The sequence below is a fragment of the Bufo gargarizans genome, chromosome 3, assembly GCF_014858855.1.
Source record: "Bufo gargarizans isolate SCDJY-AF-19 chromosome 3, ASM1485885v1, whole genome shotgun sequence".
Classification (NCBI taxonomy): Eukaryota; Metazoa; Chordata; class Amphibia; order Anura; family Bufonidae; genus Bufo; species Bufo gargarizans.
Window position 1 is genome coordinate 448981738 of NC_058082.1, and position 25695 is coordinate 449007432.

General features: G+C 40.0%; 1 protein-coding gene across 1 annotated transcript in view; it reads right to left on the reverse strand.

Moving 5' to 3' along the window:
* Positions 1-25695, reverse strand: part of LOC122930286 (ras-related protein Rab-44-like) — a 72649-nt gene that overhangs the window by 24953 nt on the left and 22001 nt on the right. The window contains 8 exon segments of the mRNA XM_044283543.1: positions 3183-3228; positions 6785-6966; positions 7677-7772; positions 10362-10452; positions 13469-13615; positions 15711-15815; positions 15817-15883; positions 22337-22448. Coding sequence (XP_044139478.1) covers positions 3183-3228; positions 6785-6966; positions 7677-7772; positions 10362-10452; positions 13469-13615; positions 15711-15815; positions 15817-15883; positions 22337-22448 — 846 coding nt within the window.

Sequence of the window (25695 nt, forward strand, 5' to 3'; positions counted from 1 at the left end):
CGTAATTGCAGATGTTTGTTCTTTTCACTTGAATGGATGAGAAAGCATAAATTACACTGCACTGTCACTACGATCAAGACGACATGCAGGTAGACATTGCAGAGGGCGCTCGCACAAGCATAGCGGCTTCTTCAAACAGCTGATCAGTAAGTGTCAGGTCCCTGCCTATCGTGAGATTATGTTAAATCAGCGACAGGCTAACCACACCAACTTTTGCAGCTGGTTTTCAAAACTGGAATCAGTGATGTAAAAATGCAAATTGTTGAAAAAAACATCCATACTAGAGATGAGAAAAACGGTTCTATTGAAACAAAATTCAACCTACAATTTTCAAAACATTCTGATGCATTAAGCCTTAATGCACACGTCCGTGAAACACGGACCGTGTGATAGCGGCCTGGATTTCTTCTGAGTGCAGGAGCGCACGGCGTCATTGACATCCAGGCCGGTATCACACGGTCCGTGTTTCACGGACGTGTGCATGAGGCTTTAGAATCAGAATTTCTTGAAATTAAATTCAGGAAAATGTTTCCAGTGAGAGAGAGAGGCCGCTTTCAGACGAGCGTATTTGTAATGCGTATATAGTCCGGATTTAATGTAACAGAATCCGCTGCTAATGTTAATGAATGGAGCTATTCACATGGGCGATTAATTTCTGTCAGTGTTTGAAATCCGCAGCATTTCCAAGTTTTATGCGGATTTCTTTCCAAATACGCACATTACAGTCTGTTTGGTACACAAATAATGAAGGAAGGAAGTGATACGCATGTACAGTCATGTGAAAAAATTAGGACACCCTTTGAAAGCATGTGGTTTTTTGTAACATTTTTAATAAAAGGTTATTTCATCTCCGTTTCAACAATACAGAGAGATTAAAGTAATCCAACTAAACAAAGAAAACTGAAGAAAAGTCTTTTCAAGATCTTCTGTAAATGTCATTCTACAAAAATGCCTATTCTAACTGAGGAAAAAGATAGGACACCCTCACATGTATTCCCTCTTAAATTGGCTCAGATCTCACACAGGTATATCACACCAGGTGCACATAATTAGTAGATCGTTACTCTGCATGTTGAATGAGGCTTGCCCTATTTAAACCTCAGACATTTAGTTTGGTGTGCTCCTGACTGTTGAAGTGAGAGTGAGCACCATGGTGAGAGCAAAAGAGCTGTCAGAGGACTTCAGAAAAAAGATTGTAGCAGCCTATGAGTCTGGGAAGGGATTTAAAAAGATCTCAAAAGATTTTGAAATCAGCCATTCCACTGTCCGGAAGATAGTCTACAAGTGGAGGGCTTTCAAAACAACTGCCAACATGCCCAGGACTGGTCGCCCCAGCAAGTTCACCCCAAGAGCAGACCGCAAGATGCTAAAAGAGGTCTCCAAAAACCCTAAAGTGTCATCTCGAGAACTACAGCAGGCTCTGGCTACTGTTGATGTAGAAGTACATGCCTCTACAATCAGAAAGAGACTGTACAAGTTTAACTTGCATGGGAGGTGTGCAAGGAGGAAACCTTTGCTTTCCAAGAGAAACATCGAGGCCAGACTGACATTTGCCAGAGATAAAGTTGACAAAGACCAGGACTTCTGGAATAATGTTCTTTGGACAGATGAGTCCAAAATTGAATTATTTGGACACAACAGCAGAGGACATGTTTGGCGTAAACCAAACACAGCATTCCAAGAAAAGAACCTCATACCAACTGTGAAGCATGGAGGTGGAAGTGTCATGGTTTGGGGCTGCTTTGCTGCAGCAGGACCTGGTCAGCTCACCATCATAGAATCCACGATGAATTCTACTGTGTATCAGAAGGTGCTTGAAGAACATGTGAGACCATCAGTTAGAAAATTAAAGCTGAAGCGGAACTGGACCATGCAACATGACAATGACCCAAAACATACTAGTAAATCAACCAAAGATTGGCTGAAAAAGAAGAAATGGAGAGTCCTGGAATGGCCAAGTCAAAGTCCAGATTTGAATCCCATTGAGATGCTGTGGGGTGACTTGAAAAGGGCTGTACGTGCAAGAAACCCCTCAAACATCTCACAGCTGAAAAAGTTCTGCATTGAGGAGTGGGGTAAAATTTCCTCAGACCGATGTCGAAGACTGGTAGATGGCTACAAGAACCGTCTCACTGCAGTTATTTCAGCCGAAGGAGGTAACACTCGCTATTAGGGGCAAGGGTGTCCTATCTTTTTCCTCAGTTAGAATAGGCATTTTTGTAGAATGACATTTACAGAAGATCTTGAAAAGACTTTTCTTCAGTTTTCTTTGTTTAGTCGGATTACTTTAATCTCTCTGTATTGTTGAAACGGAGATGAAATAACCTTTTATTAAAAATGTTACAAAAAACCACATGCTTTCAAAGGGTGTCCTAATTTTTTCACATGACTGTAAATCCTGATGAAATCCTGAAGCAATCCTGATGACAATGCTGATGGTATATCATCAAGGTCCTGAGCCAGAATATGAACGGATTTCAATACACCCGTCTGAAAGCGGCCAGAGAAAGAGAGATTTCTCAGGCATTTAAAGCAGTTGAGAACAGATTTGTACACGAATCGAATTTCTTGGCCAATTCAGATTAATCGGACATTAATTTTAGGAATTTTATTCGCTCATCTGTAGTCCCACCTCTATGAGGACAAAATTCTGGAGTGCAGAACTTGATAAAACCCCTCCGAAGGGCTCATGCACACGAACATTTTTTCTTTCCTTGTCCGTCCCATTTTTTTTGCAGACCGTATATGGAACCATAAATTTCAATGGGTCCACAAAAAAAACTGAAGTTACTCCGTGTGCATTCCATTTCCGTATGTCCATATGTTCGTTCCACAAAAAAAATAGTACATGTCCTAATATTGTCCATTACGGACAAGGATAGGACTGTTCTAGTAGGGGCCAGCTGTTCCATTACGTAAAATATGCAATGCATGCAAATGTTATCAGTGTTTTTTGCGGACAGCAAAATACATACGGTCGTGTGCATGAGCCCTATCTTTGTGCCAACAGTTCTGTGATATATTTGCTTGTTTTTTGCAGGTAGTTTTTCATTAGGCTTTTAGTTATGCAATATACAAATACATGTTTGAATCAGTTGATGCAATTATTGTTACAGTTGAGCAATCTATGTTATATTATAAACTTTATTATAGAGTCAGTCGATTAGATGAAGGGTCCGTACCTGTGCACTAGAAATATTTATCGATTCTTCATTATCCTTTAGCTCCCTAAATGAAATAATTGTTTCATTATTTTTAAATATCATGCAAGTATGAATGCAGGTCATAGCAATTATTTTATACAGTAGGTTCAGCAGAAACCTCTAGGTGTAAGTACAAAAATTGGTTAATTTTAGGTTCTTGGCCCATAACGAGCACTAAAATAAGAATTAGGGCTATGCCAGATGGCACATCACCAGAAGAGACCCTCAGCTCCATGCACTGAAATATATTTGTATGGTCTGCAAGTAGGTAGCAGGAAAATGCAGTAAGGAACATGGAGAGAAAGAAGCAAAGGCAAGTAGGATTATGTGAAAGGGCTGGAGAGAGAAGGTAAATGGATAGGGGCTCTGACAGCTTTAGATCTTCTGCCTTTTCTCACTTGGCAGGTGTCTCCATCTCCTCCTCACATACAGAAGGCATGTCATGCCGCGGAGAGAAGACGGGGTCTCTGCCATGTCACAAATGTAAAATGACATGGGCTCATTCCATTATGCCTGCAGATGGAGGATGGCAGGAGCTGCGAGCTGAACCCCCTCCACAACAGTGTGACCAAGCCCCCAATAGCAGTACCAGCCATACTGCCTGATGGTAGCTCTGACTATTGGCTAAAAATTCTACAAGTGTAAACATGTATCGTTTAAAGCACAGACGGCAACGATAAAAGTAGATACAGTTACACCTGACGCTGTATCAGACCAAGGGGACGGGGGACGGAAAATGAATTTTTATTTATTTTATTAACAAAACTTTTCATAAATAATCTGTGTTTTAGAGAACTAGAGGGGATTATATACCAATTTCCAGTGCAATTGGAGCAACTTTGGTTTGGAATGAATATAACTTGGAAGATTTGCTCATCTCTCTAGTCATGTTAATTACTTCAGCTGGAAATACGAGTAAGGCTACTTTCACATTAGCGTTTTTCTTTTCCGGCACTGAGTTCCGTCACAGGGGCTCTATACCGGAAAAGAACTGATCAGTTTTATCCCCATGCATTCTGAATGGAGAGTAAGGCCTAGTTCACACGACCGTATGGCTTTTATAGTTTTTTGCGGTCCGTTTTTCACTGATCCGTTGTTCCGTTTTTGAGTTCTGTTGTGTTTCCGTTTCCTTTCCGTTTTATTCATTCCGTTTTTCCGTATGCCATGTACAGTATACAGTAATTACATAGAAAAAATTGGGCTGGGCATAACATTTTCAATAGATGGTTCAGAAAAAACGGAACGGATACGGAAGACATACGGATGCATTTCCGTATGTGTTCCGTTTTTTGGGCGGACCCATTGACTTGAATGGAGCCACGGAACGTGATTTGCGGCCAAATATTGGAAATGTTCTATCTTTCAAAGGAACGGAAAAACGGAAATACGGAAACGGAATGCATACGGAGTACATTCCGTTTTTTTGCGGAACCATTGAAATGAAGTGTTCAATATACGGACCGTATATGGAACACAAAAAAACGGCCCGTACCCTCGCAAAAACCCCCGTGTGAACTAGGCCTAATCCGTTCAGGTTGCTTTAGGATGTCTTCAGTTCAGTCATTTTGACTGATCAGGCAAAGAGAAAACCGTAGCATGCTTTTTTTCCATAGGAATGTATTAGTGCATTCAAAATACCGGAATGCTGGATCCGTCCTCTGCGCATGCGCAGACCTTTAAAAATGAGAAAAAAACAAGAAAAGGATCCGTTTTGCCTGATGACACCGGAAAAACGGATCCGGTATTGCAATGCATTTTTCTGACTGATCAGTCAGAAAAATGCCTGATCAGTCAGAAAAAATGACATCCGTTTGCATACAGTTTGCCTAATCAGGCAGTCAGTTCAGGCAACGGAACTGCCTGCCGGAATCAAACAACGCAAGTGTGAAAGTACCCTAAAAACCACTAAAGGGTGTGGATTTGAAATTTGTTCACTCCTTCAAGTGTTCTCCCATTGGAGGAAACACTTCAAACGTTGTTTTTTAATTTTGTAATGCCCGATATGAAACTCTTTTCCCGAGCCATTTTTTGGACCAAATCCTCCCCCTTAGTTTTTACCAAATTTCCTTACATAGAAACATATAGAAACATAGAATGTTTTGGCAGATAAGAACCATTTGGCCCATCTAGTCTGCCCAATATACTGAATACTATAGATAGCCCTTGGCCCTGTACCCGGAACTGTTTGAAGGTTTTCTAAGAGATGCTATCTTGGAGTATCTGAATGAAAATAAACGAATAGGGCCATATCAGCAGGGCTTCATGAGGGATCAGTCATGTCAAACTAATATAATCAGTTTCTATGAGGAGCTAAGTTCTAGACTTGAGTCAGTGGATGTCGTATATCTTGATTTCTCCAAAGCATTTGACACTGTGCCACATAAAAGGTTAGTATATAAAAAGAGAATAGATGGACTGGGAGAAAATGTCTGTATGTGGGTAAGTAACTGGCTCAATGATAGAAAACAGAGGGTGGTTATTAACCGTACACACTCAGATTGTGACTGTCAGGGGTCAGTATTGGGCCCTATTCTCTTCAATATATTTATTAATGATCTTTTAGAAGGCTTGCATAGTAAAATATCAATTTTTCGGACAATACTGTACACAAACATACAGATGTAGCAGGGTTAGCACTCCAGCTCTTAACTCAAATTTCATAACTCATCGCGTTATCTTGAGACAAAAGCCATTGAAAAGCAATTGAAGGTGTTTGCTTAGATTAGATAACACAACTCAGAAATTTCAGAAAACAGTGTTAATTCTACTCCATCCGTAGAAGAGGATTCTTTACGGTAAGAGCAGTGAGACTATGGAACTCTCTGCCTGAGGAGGTGGTGATGGTGAGTACAATAAAGGAATTCAAGAGGGGCCTGGATGTATTTCTGGAGCGTAATAATATTACAGGCTATAGCTACTAGAGAGGGGTCGTTGATCCAGGGAGTTATTTTAATTGCCTGATTGGAGGATTTTTTTACTTAAAATAAGGAAATTTGGCTTCTACCTCATGGAATTTTTTGCCTTCATTTGGATCGACTTGCAGGATAACAGGCTGAACTGGATGGACAGATGTCCTTTTTCAGCCTTACAAACTATGTTACTATATTACTATACACTAATGTGCCAATAGAGGTGCATGCTTCTATAGTTTTAAAAGAGTATCTACATGATGATGCATAATATAAGCATAAAACACAAGGGGAATGCACCCTTACCCAGTGGTGCCAATAAAATATAACATTTTGTAACATTTATAATACAATGTAGAATGCAGAAATAAAGGGTTCATGCACACTGACAAGTTAGGTACACTGCGTACCTCTGTAAAAAGCTCAGTCAGATATTCTCCCCTAAAAGAATCTCCACATCTTTGTAATATTGAGCCTGATGAAACACACTACAACTTTTTGTCACTCAATTTCATTAAGAATCGAACAGAAAAAAGATTCAGTATTCAACGTGTAGCCATGTAGATGCACAGTACAGAGCTCATGCACCTCTACGGAAGCCCTATTATGGCTCAATACAAAACAAAGAAGAAATGGCCATGTTCTTGAGCCTGTAGACTGTTTTTCACTTACTTTTCAACCTCATGTTGAACCATTTTCTGTGTCATCTCACCCAGGCAACCTTGGGCTTCGGACAACTGATCACGAATTTTGTCCAAATCAAGTTCTAAATCTTGGTTGGTTCTTTTCAATTTTTCATTCTCTGATTTGGTAGCCCGTTCCATACTTCGTAGGTTGTAGAGCTCTTTTTCTAACTGTAAGAGCCAGCAAGCAGTCATCATAATATGATTTAAAACACCTAGACTGTAATGTTGTCTGCACTTTTAGGCTAGGACCACACCATGACTGACTATGACACACATCTCATGACCAAAGACTGCCGTGTAGTGCAGTAGCATCACTATTAGCGAAAGTGAATGGGTTCACATGGCAACATGCAAGTTGCTGTGACCGGGACCTTGACAGTTTCAAAAAATTGAGCAAGTATTGATTTTCTTCAACCGTTTAGCAATTTGTGGGTTGCAACACAAACCTGTTCACTTTTACTAGTTGCAGGGCTGAAGCACTATATACTGCAATGTTCGGTTGTACGACACCTGTTGTGGCGAAAGTTGCCATGTATCCCCAGCCTTATAGAACAATAAGTATGTTTGGAAATGCACCAGAACATGATCAGAAAAGGCTCTAATACAAAACAGTTGTGCTCATGACTTGGAACCTGTGAGACCGCAATGAAAAATCCTATTCTTTGTAACTTTGTTATTAGCATACTGTATATTGTAAAAAATAAATAGATAATACATAAATATTAATAAAAAATAAATCAGAATAGTCTTAACCAATGAACTGTTAATATTACACTGTATGCTTTGTGTCCTTTTTTCTCCTTTTGTGCATTAGTGCTAGTATGACATATGAATCTTACATTTGAAATGTATATTATATTTCTATTTACATGTCTCACCTCATTTTGAACAGAAATCATCTGTTGCACCTCTTTATTTTTCACCTCTATGGCATTCTTCATTTCCTTATTGTGGAAACTGGTACGAGCATTACTCTAGAAAATAGAATTCATGAATAAGGGATTCTTCTTTTGAACTTACATAATGCACATACTTGTAGTCCCAGAGCTTGGTGTTTAGGGGAAGAGATTGTTGCAAATCTTTTTTATGTGTTTTATTGTCATTGTTAAGTATAAATTAGTTAATATTTACACCTATAGCAAACACAAGGGTATTCTTTTTCTAATAAGAAGCAATATAGATTAAGACTTTTAATATACGTTTTCCCTTACAGTGGTGTACAGAGGGGGGCATCCCCTGACTTGACCCAGGATGGTTATTTACCACCCCGGTCAATGGACTAACAACGCTAAGCGGTAATATTGGGTGAGATTTATTACGACTTTTGCCTCCAGTCTTAAACCATACTTCGTTGGGGTAAAATGTGCCAAATTTATTCAGACGAGTGTGCATCTTAATAAGTTTGTTGCATCTTGGACTGCCCTAAAGATAGAAAATGAAATCTAGATTTGCACAATAATTTGCTCCATTTTCTGCCTTTACTAAAAATTAACCTGTCGGAAAATCTCTATCTCCTCAAGACAACATCATTTTTCGCACTACTTTTCAGAGGTGATGAGGGGCAAGAAAAATTGCACATTTTAGAGCAAATATGCAGTACCCCAAAATTTGCTGAAGCAAAAATGGGGAATTTATTAATGGCTTTGTATCAGTTTTCTAGAGTAAACTAGTCCTACATTTTAACACACACAATCTGTGCCCTAAATGTGCTACTTTTTCTCAAAGTGTAGCTCCAAAAATAGCGACACCACACAATATGTTAAGATAATCAAACAACATGATCTTTATTATAACAACATTTGATAAAAAAAATACTCCATGATAAAACCAGAAAATGAATCCCTAACCTCATATAACAGGGGTGTACAATGCAGTACACAATCAATCTGGACAAAGTATATACAAATGACCAATGAATAGTGCCCAAAGGGGAATACAAGAGAGTGCAGATAATGCAAAGTCCAAAAATAAACAATGATACAGACCACAGTAACACCCGAGGCCCAAGGAGGAAGATACTGGTGTGCATATATGATGCCATATTGTGGTATTGAGACCACTATTTGTAGGTGAAGCTTTTCTCAAAGTGGGCAGAAAAAGCGGAGTTAAACAAGAAGTGACATATCCAGAGATTTTCCAACAAATCTATCAATTTTAAAGACAGTAAATGGCACAGAAAGCAGCATAAGCAGGTATATATTTCATTTTATGCCCTTAGGACTGCTTAAAGATGCATCAATTTTATTAAAAGGTGTGTTCCTCATAATATAGTTGCCACATTCTATTCCACTGGATTTTGTTTAAGACTTCTATATGAAACACCAGTCTTAAAGGGGTTGTCTGGGTTCAGAGCTGAACCTGGACATATCCCTGTTTTCATCCAGGCAGACTCTCCGAAATCAGCATTGGAGCATTTTTGGAGCTGTTCGTTTATATTTTTTACACTGCTGGGCAGAGGCTTCTGCCTAGCAGTGTTGCCGGGTGGACTGGGAACTTAAAGTGGCCCTGGAAAAAATACTAAAAGTTTTGCAGTCGGTTCCAAATTGATGGAAGGCAGGGCCAACAATACCATATTGTGGCACATTATAGCACCCTAACAGTGCCAAATACCACAGTCCATCACAAAATACTGCCAGCAGGACAAAATACATCCCCAAAAATTTCTACTGGCTGGCTATGAGGTGGGCCCAGGCGGCCCTCTGGGCATCGGCCCACTGGGAAGTTTCCCTGTTAGGTCTATGGCCAATCTGCCCCTGGCTTTAGCGCTGCCCTAGGCTGTTTGACGGTGACGTCACCGGGTTCACTGCCAGGTGGAAGCCTCTAGCATTCCCATTCAGAGTCCGGATCTACTGAAAAAGCTGTTGCCCTGCACGATTCAGCACAGATTCACCTATTGAAGCACTTATTCATCCACTTTCTGATTAGATGCAGGCTCCTCATAAGAAAACAGGGTTCAGGCAGGGTAATAGGTGCAGTTTTTATGTTCTAAGCCTTTATCTGAATATCCTGGCAGAGTGGCTTGTTTGCAATATCCCTAGCACTTTAAAAGGCACATGTCAGCCATTCCTCCCCTGGATATATTCTTGGAATCAAGAGAAAACCATTCTACCAATAAGCTTGATAAAGTTTTTTTGTAATCAAATTATCTATTATGTCGTTTTTTCTATTAAATGTTCTCTTGCAAATGTTATCATAATCGTTATCATAATCATCGCAAATTTATTACAGATTTTCACCCCAAAAAATCTAGTTTTGGCAGATCAGAATTTTTCATGATTCATGACGCACGAATCCCTCAAAATGGTGTCTAGCATTTTAAAGATCAGAAGACAAAGAAGAAGTCATCTATCACTAAAAGGGTTATTTTTGGACTGTTGTTTAAAATTTTTTTTTTATCCAAAAGTGCAACATCAAATTTATATGAACCTGCTGGCTGATTCGACTGAACTGGACACTAAAATAATTTTGGGAATTCCATTCATCTCTATATTCTAGGTTTGAATTTTTTTTTAATGAATGAAAGTAAATTAATAATTTTAATGAAAATGCAAAACATCGCCTACCTCATTGGTAAATCTCTTCATTTCCTCACGCATTTGTTGTTCCATTTCTTCATATAAACGCTGCACCTCTACATTGTGTTCACTAATCCTCCTGTACAAGAAATACACATTTTGTAGAGAACCTGTCAGCACCAAATACAGTGTAACCTGCAGGCAGCATGTTGTAGAGCCAGAGGAGATAAGTAGATTGAGTAGTTTCTGGGAAAAGATTAATCAAATGTGTAATACATTTAAATCTCTGCTTTTTCTGACTTCAGTTGTACAAAGGAGGTGTTGTCAGTGACTGACAGCTATCTCTGTATACACACTTACACAGAGAATACTATCAATCACTGGCAAGACTACCCCGTGTACAACTGAAGTCAGAAAAAGTTGAGACATTAAAAGGAATCTGTCACAGTTTTCTGCTACCCTCACTTTTAAATCCTAACAGCTCCAGCGCACACAAATTAGTCCCCATATTCATGAGCTCACAGCTCTCCCCAGCCATCTGCCTCTGCAGGCGCGAGCAACTACGTGCAATTACACAGCAATTCTGAGATTATGGGCAGTGTAATGAACAGGAAGCCGCCTCCTCTTCAAACAGCTGATTGTTGGAGTGAACGAATGTCCAACCCCCGCCGATCAGATATTGATGACATAGGATGACCGAGGATAGGTAATCAATATATACTGCCTGCACAACCCCTTTAATGTATAAATTACAATTTCTGCTGAAACTTTTCCCTCAAAACTATCTGGAATCCGTAACACCTGGAAGTTTATTATTTATGATACATCTGTTGTTTGGTCAGGTCTATTGGTTAATACTACGTCCAGTATAGCTATCCCCTTAGTTGTATCCTGGACCGGTTTTGAAAGAATATTGGGGGTCATTTATAGATATTGGAGTTATTTAGCCTGGTGCCTAAAACGCCAGTCTTATTAACCCCTATATCTGGCGGTGGCTTATAACACACCACTCAGGATTTTTCCACTCCACATGGTCATGTCCCTCACTTATATATTCCCATAGTGTGGGCTTTAGACAGGACTTTACGTAAAGAGAAACCCCTCCCCCTCTCCAGTTTTTATAAACAGTTTTTCTAAACAGACTGTAATTCTGTACAATAACTGCCCAGTCATAGCTATCATCCGGACATGTTTCAGTTATTTCCATTGTCATAGTCCTCTTCAGACATTAGTAATTCCAGTTAACCAATTTTATTGGTCAGGCTTCTGGCATTAGTATACATACAATTTTTTTTTTTTTTTTTTTTTTACAAAGCAGCCTTTTGAATCAGCTGCAAACCAGTCTGCAGATTTTTTTTTTTTCCTCTGGAGTCTCTGACTATTGATTTTAATTCTCCTTGTCCGTGTCCATGTTTGTTGGGTCTAACACTTAGGAATTACTGCTGCTCTTGGTTATCTGTTGAGGCTATTTTGGGGTTCACCAATTGGGAATTCACTGCATCAGAATCCTTAAATGCCATTATATGTGATTCAGAATACCACATTTATTTTAGATTTCATACCCCAGGTTAGCCTGCAGAGATGCAATAATGGCATCCTGTTATCCACCTCCTGTCGAGTCCTGAAAGTCTGCTGTCACTACCACTACCAAAGTCCAAGTGCTACTCTTGACCTATGGCTATCTTGACTTTTCCATACCTGTTTACTCGACTTTACCTGTGACTAACTACATGACTCTCACTGTGCATCTGGTTCCAACCCAGAAGAGTTGCTAGCACTTCCTTCACCCGGGAAAAGATATGGGCCATTTCTCTAGCCGTATATTAAAATATGGATAGTATTGCTTAATTGGCTATGAAATGGCTTATTAGCACCCCCTGAAAAAGACTTTGTGGACTGACTGTTATGAATATAACATTCATCCCCATTCCGAGTATGTTCTCATAGTTTAATTAGTTGACTACTATCACGATCGGCGTGACTATCACATACGTGACACAGAGGGAGGGAAAGAGGAAGGCCCTGCCCAAGTGAGAGGGAAGGTGGTGACCCCTGACTCACCTTGCGGCTGGCACCTGGCTGCCCTGACGTCCCTAGACGGGTTCCTCACCCGTACGCCGATCACGTGCTTAAAACCCTGGCTTTCCCTAAGATGAGCCCTAGATAGTGAACAGGGCGGTGGGAACACTAGTCCGCACCACTAGCTCTAAAGGAGGAAAACACCAAGGGGAGGACAGACAATACAGACTAAACATATAATCCCAGGTGGGCGACAACAGGAGACAACAAAAAGCCCAACAGGGATCCGGAGGGTAGCACTCTGGAACAACAACCAGGATTCACAGCTCCAGTGGGTCAGTATAGAAGTCCAGGCAGGAAGCTCTATAACTGGCAACTAGAGAAGTGTGAGAGGAGAATATAAGGAGGTTGGGAGTGGCAGACAAGAAACAGCTGAGGAGGAGAAGCTACGGATCCCTGAGTGAGACAAAAAGGATTGCAAGGCAAACACAGAAAACAATCACTAAGAAACAATGTGATCTTTAGACATAGAGCGCGCAGCCACCCGCTGCGACTTCCTGACCCCGGGTATAACGGAGTCAGACGTGGCTCTTGACACCCTCGTGACAACTACCTGATATAGGCAATGTTGCAAGTTTTGCCATGACACGCTAGATTCTAGTGGCACTCTTGGCGCACATGATATTGAAGCATTTGTGGGATCACTAAGCATATGTGGGGTTGAACTTGAAGAAGAAAATCCCTTTATTGTCCCTCAGTGGGGAAATTGAAGAACTTCATATGCTCTTTGCATGCATTGCATAATCCAGCCATATATACCTGATGTCTTGTACATTCAAAGGGTTTTCAAGGGATTGCACGAAAAGAATAATGTCAGCAATGTACGTATTCATTTCTATGTATGCATTTTTTTGTTTGTGTAATGGCATTCTTTTTAGGTAAAAGTTACAGTTTCTCACTCTCCCTCAAATATTATGTTACTCTAATTCCAGTAACAATTTTCTGCCATTACAACACTGCACAATGCAGCAGTGTAGAACTCATAGTAGATGTATTGTATAATCCATTATTGCGGTCAATGCTTCAGGAAAATACATAAGAAAACTTAATTAAAACTGTTGTTATATTGTACTTACTTTTTTAACATCATTTCCAATACTTCCTTCTCTTTTTTGGCTTCTTTAATTTGATTTGTGACTCTTGCCAAAAATTCCTCAAGGTTCTCCAACAAATGTGGTTCCTCTTGACCAAGCCTGGTCCATAGTTTCCAGATCTCAGTTTCACTTGAATGAAATTCCGATAAATTAATAAAATGTTTAGTTATTTTTTTCTCTCAATTTAAATCTATATACACTTTTACATTCAATTTGTAAATTGAGCAAATTCATCTAAAATCAAGTATAGTCCTGTTTAAAAAATGTTCACCATTTTGTGTATACAGTTCCTATGTCTCCATAGCAACAGACTACATTAATCACTGTGAGTAGTCTGATCCTGCAGTTATATGCAAGAAATGTTTTAAATTTTATATAGTACATACATGGGCTAACCAATAGAGTCAATTCTAATAATAGTTCTTTCAAAATCGTATGAAGAATGTAGTATTTGATAAAACTGTAATACAGATACAAGGGGAAGGATATACTTTTCAAATTTTGTGCAATTTGTCGAAATTTGGAACATATTTTGCAGTAAACCAAAATAAATAATAGGTGCATTGATAAAAGGTGGCGTTGTTTGTTACATTTAGTGAATCTTTAACAATACTTTCTAGAAATGCTATGCCAGTGTTTTTAAGCCACCCCCTATTGGAATGAGTTTGTGACTTTTTGGCAACATTTTAGTAAAGTGAAATCAGGAGTGAAACTGATTAATATAATTAACATTGACCACTTTTTCACCCACTTTCAGAACTTCAAAACAAAAAAGTGCTTTCTCACAATTTCAAGATGTTGGGGGACGTTATCTCAAAATGTCAGAAAAACCTTTTGTTTGACATTGCCAAATTCCACAAAAGATGCACATTCCCAACTGAGGTGCAGCACATCCCTACCATAGAACTTGCATCCAGCAGAGAAGTTAGCCTAGTTCTCCACAAACCCAAATCCCTCCTTTCACCACTAATTGAGCTACTTGTTTAACATCCTAATCTACCGATGCTTTTTTTGTGTAGCTTATGCTACAGGTAGTATTTCAGAAAATACTGCTTTTGCGGTCCTTGCCCTGAGCATGTGACCTAAGTCCATGAAATCATTTTTTTAGGACTCTCCACTCCACCTACCTGTAACGTTGTCATTGGTGCTAATGTGCACCATGACCACTGGGTCCTACCAACCCTTCCTAGTAATCTATCAACCCGATCTGCAATATGTCAAACTTGAGCTCCAGGAGCACAGCACACTGTTCAACAATCAGTTTTTGTGACATATCGCCCTATCTGTACCGCTAATGATTGAATCTTCCTGTCTGGCTTGCCCTGCAATCCTGGTCCCCTACTTGCTGGAGCTCCTTTCCATATTGTAAAGGTATCTCAGTGTTGCAATTTACTCAATTAGATGCACGATACAGGCTTCCAAAAGTGCAATTTGCTCACATTTTGCACTGCAATATGTACCCTCTAATGGCTGTACAAGAACTGCATACATTGCTCACCAAGCACAGCGCCGTACATTGTATAGCTGTTGTGCTTGGTATCTTGCTCAGCCCTATTCACTTCTAATGGGCTGAGCTGCGCCTAGGCCACGTACTAATGAACCCTTACAAAGAAAAAAACCACAATGCAGCAGCACTCTGCAAACCAAATAAAGTACAATAATGTAATTATAGAAAATATTATGGTGCTAATGCTACGCTTATTTTGTAAATATGAGATTCTTGGCAAACACATTATGTACAAAACCATTTGGGCCTGTCTGCCAAACATCAAGGCGGTCTGTGTAAGACGGGAACCTAACACTAAATACTACCTGTTATGTGCCATAACGGCCACCATAAAATTCAGGGAGTACAGGTTCCACATACATGCTGGGTCCACTCTGCCTTTTACCATTTTTGGTGCCATAATGGCCTTTATTAAATCCAGGGAATGCAGGTACCAACATGCATGCTGAGCCCACTCTATACCTCTCCTGGTGCCAGATGGCTTCCAATGAATGCAATGAGAGTCCACTCTATACCTCTGCTGGTGCCAAAAGGCTTCCAAGGCTTTGGCACCAGGAGAGGTATAGAGTGGACTCTCATTGCATTTATTGGAAGGCACTTTAGTATTATTCTAAGACTATGTAGTACAACCTGTTTGTTGGACAAAATAAGTTATTTCATAACAAAAAATCTGAGCTTAGAGATGTCTTGTAACAGATGAAAAGACAAAATCCTCACTCTTCAAACACACTGTGAGCTCCAAGCTGTTCCATAAAAGACTTAAATTGTTTCCTTTCCTCTGTGTCTGCTTCTTCTAATGACGGAGAACGAGGAAACTCTGATTATTCTTTTTGTAGATTTTCTTTTCCGTGTTTGATTCCATTGTCTGCCACTTGAATTGATGTGGTTTTCTAAAATACATAGACAGCTTGAATTCATTATTCATGTGCAGCTTGTATGTAATACAATAAAATGAAGGCTGCTGAAGACTCGTTCTGTCCTCCTTCCATCAGATAGAACTTTGAAAGGCCCCCATACACATTAGTATGTTGTAAACCAAACGCTGTGAGAATGGCAGGTTTGGTAGACAGTCTCATGCGTATGATGCCGCGATGCTAGGGAGGCTCGTCCCCATCACCGATTGACATTGGCTGCCCCCCCCCCCCGACACCGGATGTTTTCATCTGCACACTGGGAGAAGCAGCGGCAGCCATGCAGGGAACAAGGAGTGACGCAGGTGCGGGGGAGCCAGGGAGGTACATTGTGTGTGAGGAGCCAGGCATGGGAGAGCATTTGAGAGGTTTGGATAATGCTTTTAACACAGAATGAGACTAAGTAGCTTTCACTATATTGTATTACAGGCATGCTGCAGAAGAAAAGCAATAGAAAAAAGTTTAACAAAAACTAATTATAAATGATATATTTAATTTTAAGTGTAGGCAGTGCAATAAACAATGGGCCAGAATTATCATTACACTTACATCTTACTCCGCTTTTACATATGTCCAAAGTCACTTTTGGATAAGTCAGATTTATTAATAGTCCTTTAATACTGTGATAAATGGGGTTTGACAGTAGCAGTTTATCCTTCAGTAAGCGGCTTTACAAGAGTCGCACGTCTTTACGAAAAATTTGCATGTTCTATTAAAAAGTCACATAAGATAAGCATGGTCCTCACTGGAGTAAAATTGCAAAATTTTTGCTAAATTTTTAGCAACTTTTTTAAATTCTTGCAATAGTAAATCTGTCTAGAGATTAATTTACATAAGAAAACACGCCAACTTTCATAAAACTGGCGAGCAAAGCGCAGAGCCAATAACAGTTAGCAACTTTTTGCTAATTTTTAGCGATTGTGCAAAGATTTGCGCCTTTTTCACTCCATTATTTTGACTTCAGCTAATGATAAATCTGTCCTAATGTGTTCAGAGGTGTCCATAACCTTTAAGTCTTTTTCATTTACATAAACATGTTTTATAGCAATGGCAAATAAGTCACGCGATTAGTCTTTCCTGAGCCACCTGGGAAAAGATCCAAAACAGAAGTCTAATATAAAGCATATTATATATGGTTCTCCTCCTCTAGTATTCAGTCCTGTTTTGGGCTAAAATAAACATATACAACTGCAACATGTGAACTTGGTAAAATACTGTGCAAGATATAGTATCACAGTTACCAACAGCAGGGTTCCTCAACTCCGGTCCTCAGCGCCCACCTGCCAGTCATGTTTTCAGGATTTCCTTAGTATTGAGCAGTTGATATAATTAGCGTCAGTGCATCCGGACTTACCACAGGTATTCATTCTATGGGATATTCTTAAATCATATTTGGTAGGTGGGCCCAGAGGACTGGAGTTGAGGAACACTGACCTACACAGACCAGGCTAGTAATACACTGATTACCCACACCGATGTAACTAGGGGGTGGAGAGGTTGCAGTTACCTCCATGTCCTTGGTTCTAAAGGAGCTAAAAAGGTCAATATGTTCCAAGAAGAGACCAGCACTATAAATGACGCATAATATTGGGGCTCCGATTTCTTTTGATAATCACTGTGAAAATTTGGTCAAAACAGTGTCTACTAGGTCCTGTATGAACCAAATGAAGGAACAATGGATGGGGATGGAAACCTTTACTGAGTTGCATGTCATTTCTACACAATTTACTACCTTCCTTTATGCGTTTGCTCAGTATTGTAGGACTACCACCTGCAAACATGCAGGAAAATTAGATGGTCATGTTATTTCATTAAATGAAAATGATGAGGCAGAAAAATTTATGTAAAATGTAAATCTCAGATATCCTGATGACTTTATACAGTGTGCTGCTAATAACATTAAACAAATCGGACAATGATAACATTTCTTTTGAACCTCTTTGACCACTTCCTTATTATTATGTATCACTCAACATCTAAATGGATACAGGGCAAAATAGACAATTAGCCTGTAATCTCAGAGATGAAAGTGCTTTTTGCGTCCATCTAAAAATAAACACTTCATTCCAATCTGACCTCTATTACAAAAATGTATGTACATTGCTTAAGGTTATAATCACATACTACTCAAAAATGGCCAAGTGACGGCCATTTTCTGAAAACAATTAAAGTCTATCAATGTATTGACATGTCCGTTGTTTTAAAAGACCATGATTGAATACTGCCCATCAAAAAATTGGGCATGTCATATTTTTGACTGTTTTGTCAGCCTGACAGACCCTATGGAAGTCAATACGCCTGATTTTAAGAGTTCTAGACAAGCCTGTAATGAAATTAGCCAAGAAATGTTCACAGTCAGAGATAAGTAAATCAGCTAGTAATGAACTGGGTTCATCACGAACTTCCCAACATTTCATCAGCCAGATGAACCTGAAGCTGTTCACATTTACTTTAAATGAACCCCTTGAAAAAGCTAAACGCGAACTGTGCGTTGGGGAGTGGACTGGTGGTATACTAAGTTGGTTGGTCAGTATTTTCTATGTGCCTATTATATCTCTAGTTGCCCTATTGCCTCAGCTAGCCTTTGTGGTGTGTATTTTAACCCCCAAATTTTTGTATCTGTTGTATAATATATGCATATGGGTCTTATTATGTAGTTTGGAGCCGTAGTGGTTTGGTGTAATACACCCTTCTACTGATGACCAATCAAGATTACTGCACTTGCACTTTATAAATATATACCAGCAGTCCACCATCGGTCCTCTTGGTTTGTAATACTTTTATGTATTGTGACCTGTGTTAAATGTCTCTTGTGATTTGTGTCAATCATGTCTTGTTGTGATTTTCTAATAAAATTATGCTATTTTTTGATTACTTCAGTATTATACGTGTTTTTGTACTTTATTGACCCACTCCTTCTGGTTGGTTTTCTTACTTTAAATGAATCCAGAGGTGCAGCGCCATTTTAGCCTGAATTCGGGAGCATTTTCACACTCCTTCAGCTGACGCTGATGAATAGATCTGGCCTTGCTGACAGTGCCCCCAGCCTACCATCATGTTCTGTAAGGCTGCTGCTGCCTCACTCATGCCATCATAATTAGATAATCCACGGCACACCAATATCGTTTTGCTTGCAAATTAATTTTGAACAAGGAAATTCAGAGTCTCTTGCAGTATGGCCTCAGATCCCTTGAGAAAGGTCTAATAGGACCGGAACGTTGGGACACATTGTGGCCTAATTTACTCTATGTATATGTCTTGACAATGGCGCGATAAGTCATATATTGACACTATTTGAATTTCCTTGTTCAAAATAAATTTGCAAGCAAAATGATATTGGTGTGCCGTGGATTATCTAATTATTACTCGACTGAAGTCCTCCACGAGCACCCACTTTATAGGTGTGGGGACTCCACAACCCTCTTCACTGCCCCCATCATGGCACTGCTGCTGCCTGCTTACCATCATGTTCCGAAAGGCTGCTGCTGCCTTCATCATGCAATTGCTGCTGCCTGTCTACCCTCATGTTCCATACGGCTGCTGCTGCCTGCCAACATGTACCATATGGCTGCTGCCTCTGCTGATACTCCTCGTTGCTAATCACCTACTGCCACAACTATTAACACTATATGCATCTGCCACTACTACTACTACTACTACCACCAATAGATAGCCGATCTACTGCCTTGTATCTTCCATGCTATGCTTCTTCTGCTGCCACTACTATTGCGGCCATGTGCCTCTAATACTTTCACATCCACACTGCACTGCTGCTGCTCCCAATTAAAAGGGAGAATTTTTCTAAGCTTGTTCAAAATGAGCCACTTTTTCTTTTGACAATTAACACTTGTACGTGTAATGTGGTCAGGCATTCTAATCCTGTCAAGGCATAATTTGTGGACGCTTGGTTCCCTAACAATCCCCTTATTTCCCATAACACCATGTGTGCTTAAACACCATCTGCCCCGATAGGGAACAATTTTTGGAAGCTTTTCAATATGAACTAGCATAACACATGTGACGATGCTGTTTATTAACGCCATCAAATATGTAATTTACTATTCCTGTCATTGCATTCAAGAGCTTAGGGAGGTTGGAGGGGAGAGAAGAAAAAAAGGGTGTTATATACCAATTTCCACGTCAATTGGAGCCAATTTGGTTTGGCCTGAATTGATTTGGTTCCGAACAGATTTTTTTTTTAAATTCGGTGAATAGGGACCAAACCAAATCTCAACAGGTTCACAGTTAAAAATGCTTAGTCGGACAGGAAAAAGGTAAAAAAAAATTGTGAAACACAGATGCTAAATGGGCTAGAAAAATGGCAGTTAATGGCGTTTTTTTCTTTACTGTCTTCACTATCGTGTCAATATAGTCTTAGGGTCCATTCACACGTCCGTTTTTTCTTTCCTGATCTGTTCCGTTTTTTCAGGAACAGATCTGGACCAGATCTGGACCCATTTATTTTCAATGGGTCCTGAAAAAAAACGGACAGCACAATGTCAGATTTTTTTCAGGACCCATTGAAAATGAATGGGTCCAGATCTGGTCCAGATCTGTTCCTGAAAAAACGGAACAGATCAGGAAAGAAAAAACGGACGTGTGAATGGACCCTTAAGCTGACAATAGACACCAGACTATCTATCTATCCATCCATCCATGCATCTATCACAACATCAATTAACCACTCAGAGACTTTGCTGGTGTGTAAGCTTCAGCATGACAGTACAATTAAAGGAGCTTCACTGATCATTTCCTCTAAATATCCCATGGTACTGTGGTGGGAAACTTTTTCAAATGGCTCTTACCCTCCCTCTTTTACCCAACACCACTGTCTCTGCTGCACTTGCACAGGCTGTGGGCTCTTCTGACTGGGCCCAGACCAGATGTGGCCACTTCTTTTCCTGTTCAGCTGCATTGAAGTCAGTGCAACCGAACAGGAAGAGAAGCAGTCATATCAGGTCAGGACCTGGTCGAAGAACTCGCAGCATACGGTAAGTACTGCATGGACATTCTGGTTGTTCTAAAAAAAAGTACCAGCTGGAAACCACCTTTAAGGCATAGCTCCACCAAAAGTAGTTTCTATTTTAACAGGAGGTGAGAAAAGGCTCTCCCTGCTGTCTACACCAGACAACACATCTTAATAGTCTGGTCCTTTAATCTTTACCTTCTAACCAAACTACTCTCTACATGGCAGGTAATGACCATATTAATATTTATACCTCAGGAACCCCTTTTATTTTCCAAATCCCCCCCCCCCCCCCGTATTGTTTTTTCATATGTTCATAATCATTTTTGTGTATTCTATACCCATTTGCTTATATATTTATACATACATGCTTTCAAAAATTCTACTGTTATACCTTAAGAAAATGAAGGCTAGCGGTACTTCATTCTCCTTTCTTTTAGTTACCTCTTGGAGTACTAGTTTTGAGGCCTACGTCACTCCAGGTAACTTCCTTAAAGGGGTTGTCCAGTTTCAGAGCTGAACCCGGACATACCCATAATTTCACCCAGGCAGCCCCCCTGACAAGAGCATTGGAGCATTTCATGCTCCGATGCTCTCCCTTGCCCTGCGCTGGATAGCGTGGAGCCGCTCGGGGTCCTGGTTGACGGGGTAACGGGGGTGGAGCGCGCCCGGCCGCATGCTTCTTCTCTGTGCGGCCGGTGTCCCCCGTTCACATAGCTACACTCAAAGGGGCTGAGCGCCGAGCTGGCCACTCGGCGCTCTGCTACACACAGGGGGGAGGTCATGTGATGCTGGCCACGTCACATGACCTCTGCTCTTCACTATTTAAACAGGCAACCTGCTAGCCACAGGTTGCCTGTGATTCATTGTCCAAGGCTAGTTGTTACTTTGTTCCCAGTGCTATTTGCATTTTGACCCGTGTCCGTTTTTGACCCACTACTGTTTGCTCCTTAGTTCTAGACGTGACCTCTTGGCTTGACCTTCGGCTTGTGACCTGACCTGTTCGTGTTTATTCCTCTGGTACTGATTTAATCTCCTGGTATTTGACCTCGGCTTCCCATGACTATTCGCTGCTTTCTCCATTTGTACTTCATCGCCCTTTCGGTATTGACTCTGTCCGTTCACTATCCGTTGTTTGTCTTGTCTGTCCTCCCAGCACGCATTTTAAGCTAGGGACTGCCATACAGTTGTCCCCTGTCATCAGGACTTGTGTGGCAAGTAGGCAGGGCAAGGGGGGAGGGTGGAGCGCAGTGGTCACTATCCTTCCCCCTGTGTGTGTGTGTGTGAACGTGACCGTGACACTGACTATGTGGGTCCGGGTCCTGACTGCTGTACCGCCAGAAGTGCCCTGATGGCAGCCCTGCATAGGCATATGGCATATGGTCCCCAACATACAGCACAGCAAGCATTATATTTAGGTGATTCTAAGCAAATTTTATCATTTGTTTACTAAATTTAATACATACTCAGTCCTGAAGTGAATTCTTCATAAGTAACATATCCTTTCCCTTCTTTATTTAGTTCATCAAATAGCTCTTCTAGGTCTTCAACAGTGCAGAAAACGATGCCACTGATTTTCTGAAAAGAAAAAACTCATGAAAAATATCCCTGGAGACATCCCCTAGAACTGGCTTGTGCATAACCACAGTGTATGCATGTATTGTATGACAACAGCACATCTCCATCTCTCCATCTTCTTGTGTGATTTGTGGATGATCCTGAAACATCCTTCTAGTTCCTTTTCTGGTTCCCTCCCCTTTAAGCTGCAATTAGATAGCACTATCCCACTGCTTCCTGCCATGGTAAGCCGAAGGCCAGAATATTATTGGTGCTCTTGCAGTTCCTGCCTTCAGACCCAATGGAGGGATTAAGTAATACCCCAAAAGATACACTTTGTAATAGGCTGCATAGCAGGAACTGACAGCCAGTGTCTTCTACTTACAGTATATACGTTTTATGTAATAATTTATGGATATCTATGTATATTGCCAATCTGCATGATATAATTGTGCTATATTGCTCATGTTAGGGCTCATGCACATAAAACATGGACAACAGGCCATGTGCGTTCCGCATTTTGCAGAACAGAATGTCTGGCCCATTTTACTACCGTCCTATCCTTGTCCATAATACAGACAAAAATAGAAGATGTTGTCAATCAAAGCCTCCAGGGAGGGGCTGGCCACAAAAAGCAGCAAAGCTTGGGTGCAACAAGAGAAATGGTGCCTTCATTGCACCAAAGCCTAATTTGCATATTAAGAAAAAGTATCATAAGTCTGGAACAGAGCTTCAGATAAAACAAACAAATAAACTGAAACTGTGTTTTATAAGGTGAACCAAAGCTATGAGTGAAATAGTTGGATAGGGAGGTTGCGTATGACAGATTCCCTTTAACCCCTTATGGACCAGGCTCATTTTCACCTTAAAGAGGACCTTACACTAGTTTAAAAAGTAAAAACTAACTATATCTGTGGACAGAGCGGCGCCCAGGGGTCCCCCTGCACTTACTAGTATGTCTGGACGCCGCTCCATTCGCCCGGTATAGGCTCCGGTGTCTGCAGCTCCCTCTGTTGTACGGGGCGGAGTTTTTGTATTAGGGTTGTCCCCTGCCAATCGCAGCGCACAGCTCATAGCCTGGCTAGCGGCGCCCAGACATACTAGTAAGTGCAGGGGGACCCCTGGGTGCCGCTCTGTCCACAGATATAGTTAGTTTTTACTTTTTAAACTAGTGAAAGGTCCTCTTTAAGGACCAGGCCATTTTTTGCAAATCTGACCAGTGTCACTTTAAGTGCTGATAACTTTGACTTATCCAGGCCATTCTGAGATAGTTTTTTCGTCACATATTGTACTTCATGACACTGGTAAAATGAAGTTAAAAAAAAAATTTTACCAAAAATTTAGAAAAAATTGCAAATTTCAAAGTTTCGGTTTCTCTACTTCTGTAATACATAGTAATACCCCAAAAAAGGTGTGATGACTTTACATTCCCCATATGTCTACTTCATGTTTGAATTATTTTGGGAATGATATTTTATTTTTTGGGGATGTTACAAGGATTAGAAGTTTAGAAGCAAATCTTGAAATTTTTCAGAAATTTGCAAAAACCCAATTTCTAGGGACCACTACAGGTCTGAAGTCACGTTGCGAGGCTTACATAATAGAAACCGCCCAAAAATGACCCCATTCTAGAAACTACACCCCTCAAGGTATTCAAAGCTGATTTTACAAACTTCGTTAACGCTTTAGGTGTTGCACAAGAGTTATTGGCAAATGGGGATGAAATTTGAGAATTTCATTTTTTTGCCAAATTTTCCATTTTTAACCAATTTTTTCCACTAATAAAGCAAGGGTTAACAGCCAAACAAGACTGTATCTTTATTGCCCTGACTCTGCCGTTTACAGAAACACCCCATATGTGGCCTTAAACTACTGTACGGCCACAGAGCGGGGCGTAGAGTGAAAGGTGCGCCATTTGGTTTTTGGAAGGCAGATTTTGCTGGACTGGTTTATTTACACCATGTCCCATTTGAAGCCCCCCTGATGCACCCCTAGAGTAGAAACTCCATAAAAGTGACCCCATTTTGGAAACTACGGGATAAGGTGGAAGTTTTCTTGGGATGATTTTTAGGGTACATATGATTTTTGGTTGCTCTATATTACATTTTTGTAAGGCAAGGTTACAAAAAATAGAAATTCTGAAATTTCATCTCCATTTGCCAATAACTATTGTAGAACACCTAAAGGGTTAACAAAGTTTGTAAAGTCAGTTTTGAATACCTTGAGAGGTGTAGTTTCTTAGATGGAGTCACTTTTATGGAGTTTCTACTCTAGGGGTGCATCAGGGGGGCTTCAAATGGGACATGGTGTAAATAAACCAATTTGATTAAAATGTAAAATTTGCAAAAAAATAGCTGTTATGGCACCGTTTTTATTAAATTTTTTTGACTGTGTTCATTTGAGGGTTTAGGTCACGGGGTATTTTTATAGAGCAGATTCTTACAGACACGGAAATACCTAATATGTCTACTTTTTTAAATTTATTTAGGTTTTACACTATAGTATCCTTTTTTTAAACAAAAAAAAACATTTTAGTATCTCCATAGTCTGTCTATTTTTTATTTTTTGGCCGATTGTCTTAGGTAGGGGCTCATTTTTTGAGGGATGAGAGGTCGGTTTTATTGCACTATTTTGGGGTGCATATGACTTTTTGATCGCTTGCTATTACACTTTTTGTGAGGACAAAAAAATGGCTTTTTTAACACCGTTTTGATTTTATTTTTTGATTTAGATCATGGGGTATTTTTATTGTTCAGGTTCTTATGGACTCAGCGATAACTAATATGTCTACTTAAAAAAAAAATCCGTTTTACAAAATATCATTTTTGAAAAAAAAATGTTTGTTTTAGTCAAGAGAGCTATATATATATATATATATATATATATAATATATATATACAGTACAGACCAAAAGTTTGGACGCACCTTCTCATGCAAAGAATTTTCTTTATTTTCATGACTATGAAAATTGTAGATTCACACTGAAGGCATCAAAACTATGAATTAACACATTTGGAATTATATACTTATCAAAAAAGTATGAAACAACTGAAAATATGTCATATTCTAGGTTCTTCAAAGTAGCCACCTTTTGCTTTGATTACTGCTTTGAACACTCTTGGCATTCTCTTGATGAGCTTCAAGAGGTAGTCACCTGAAATGGTATTCCAACAGTCTTGAAGGAGTTCCCAGAGATGTCTGTACTGTATATATATATTTTTTTTTTCTGGACGATTGTCTGTGGCTAAATAGAACTAAAATTGGGGAA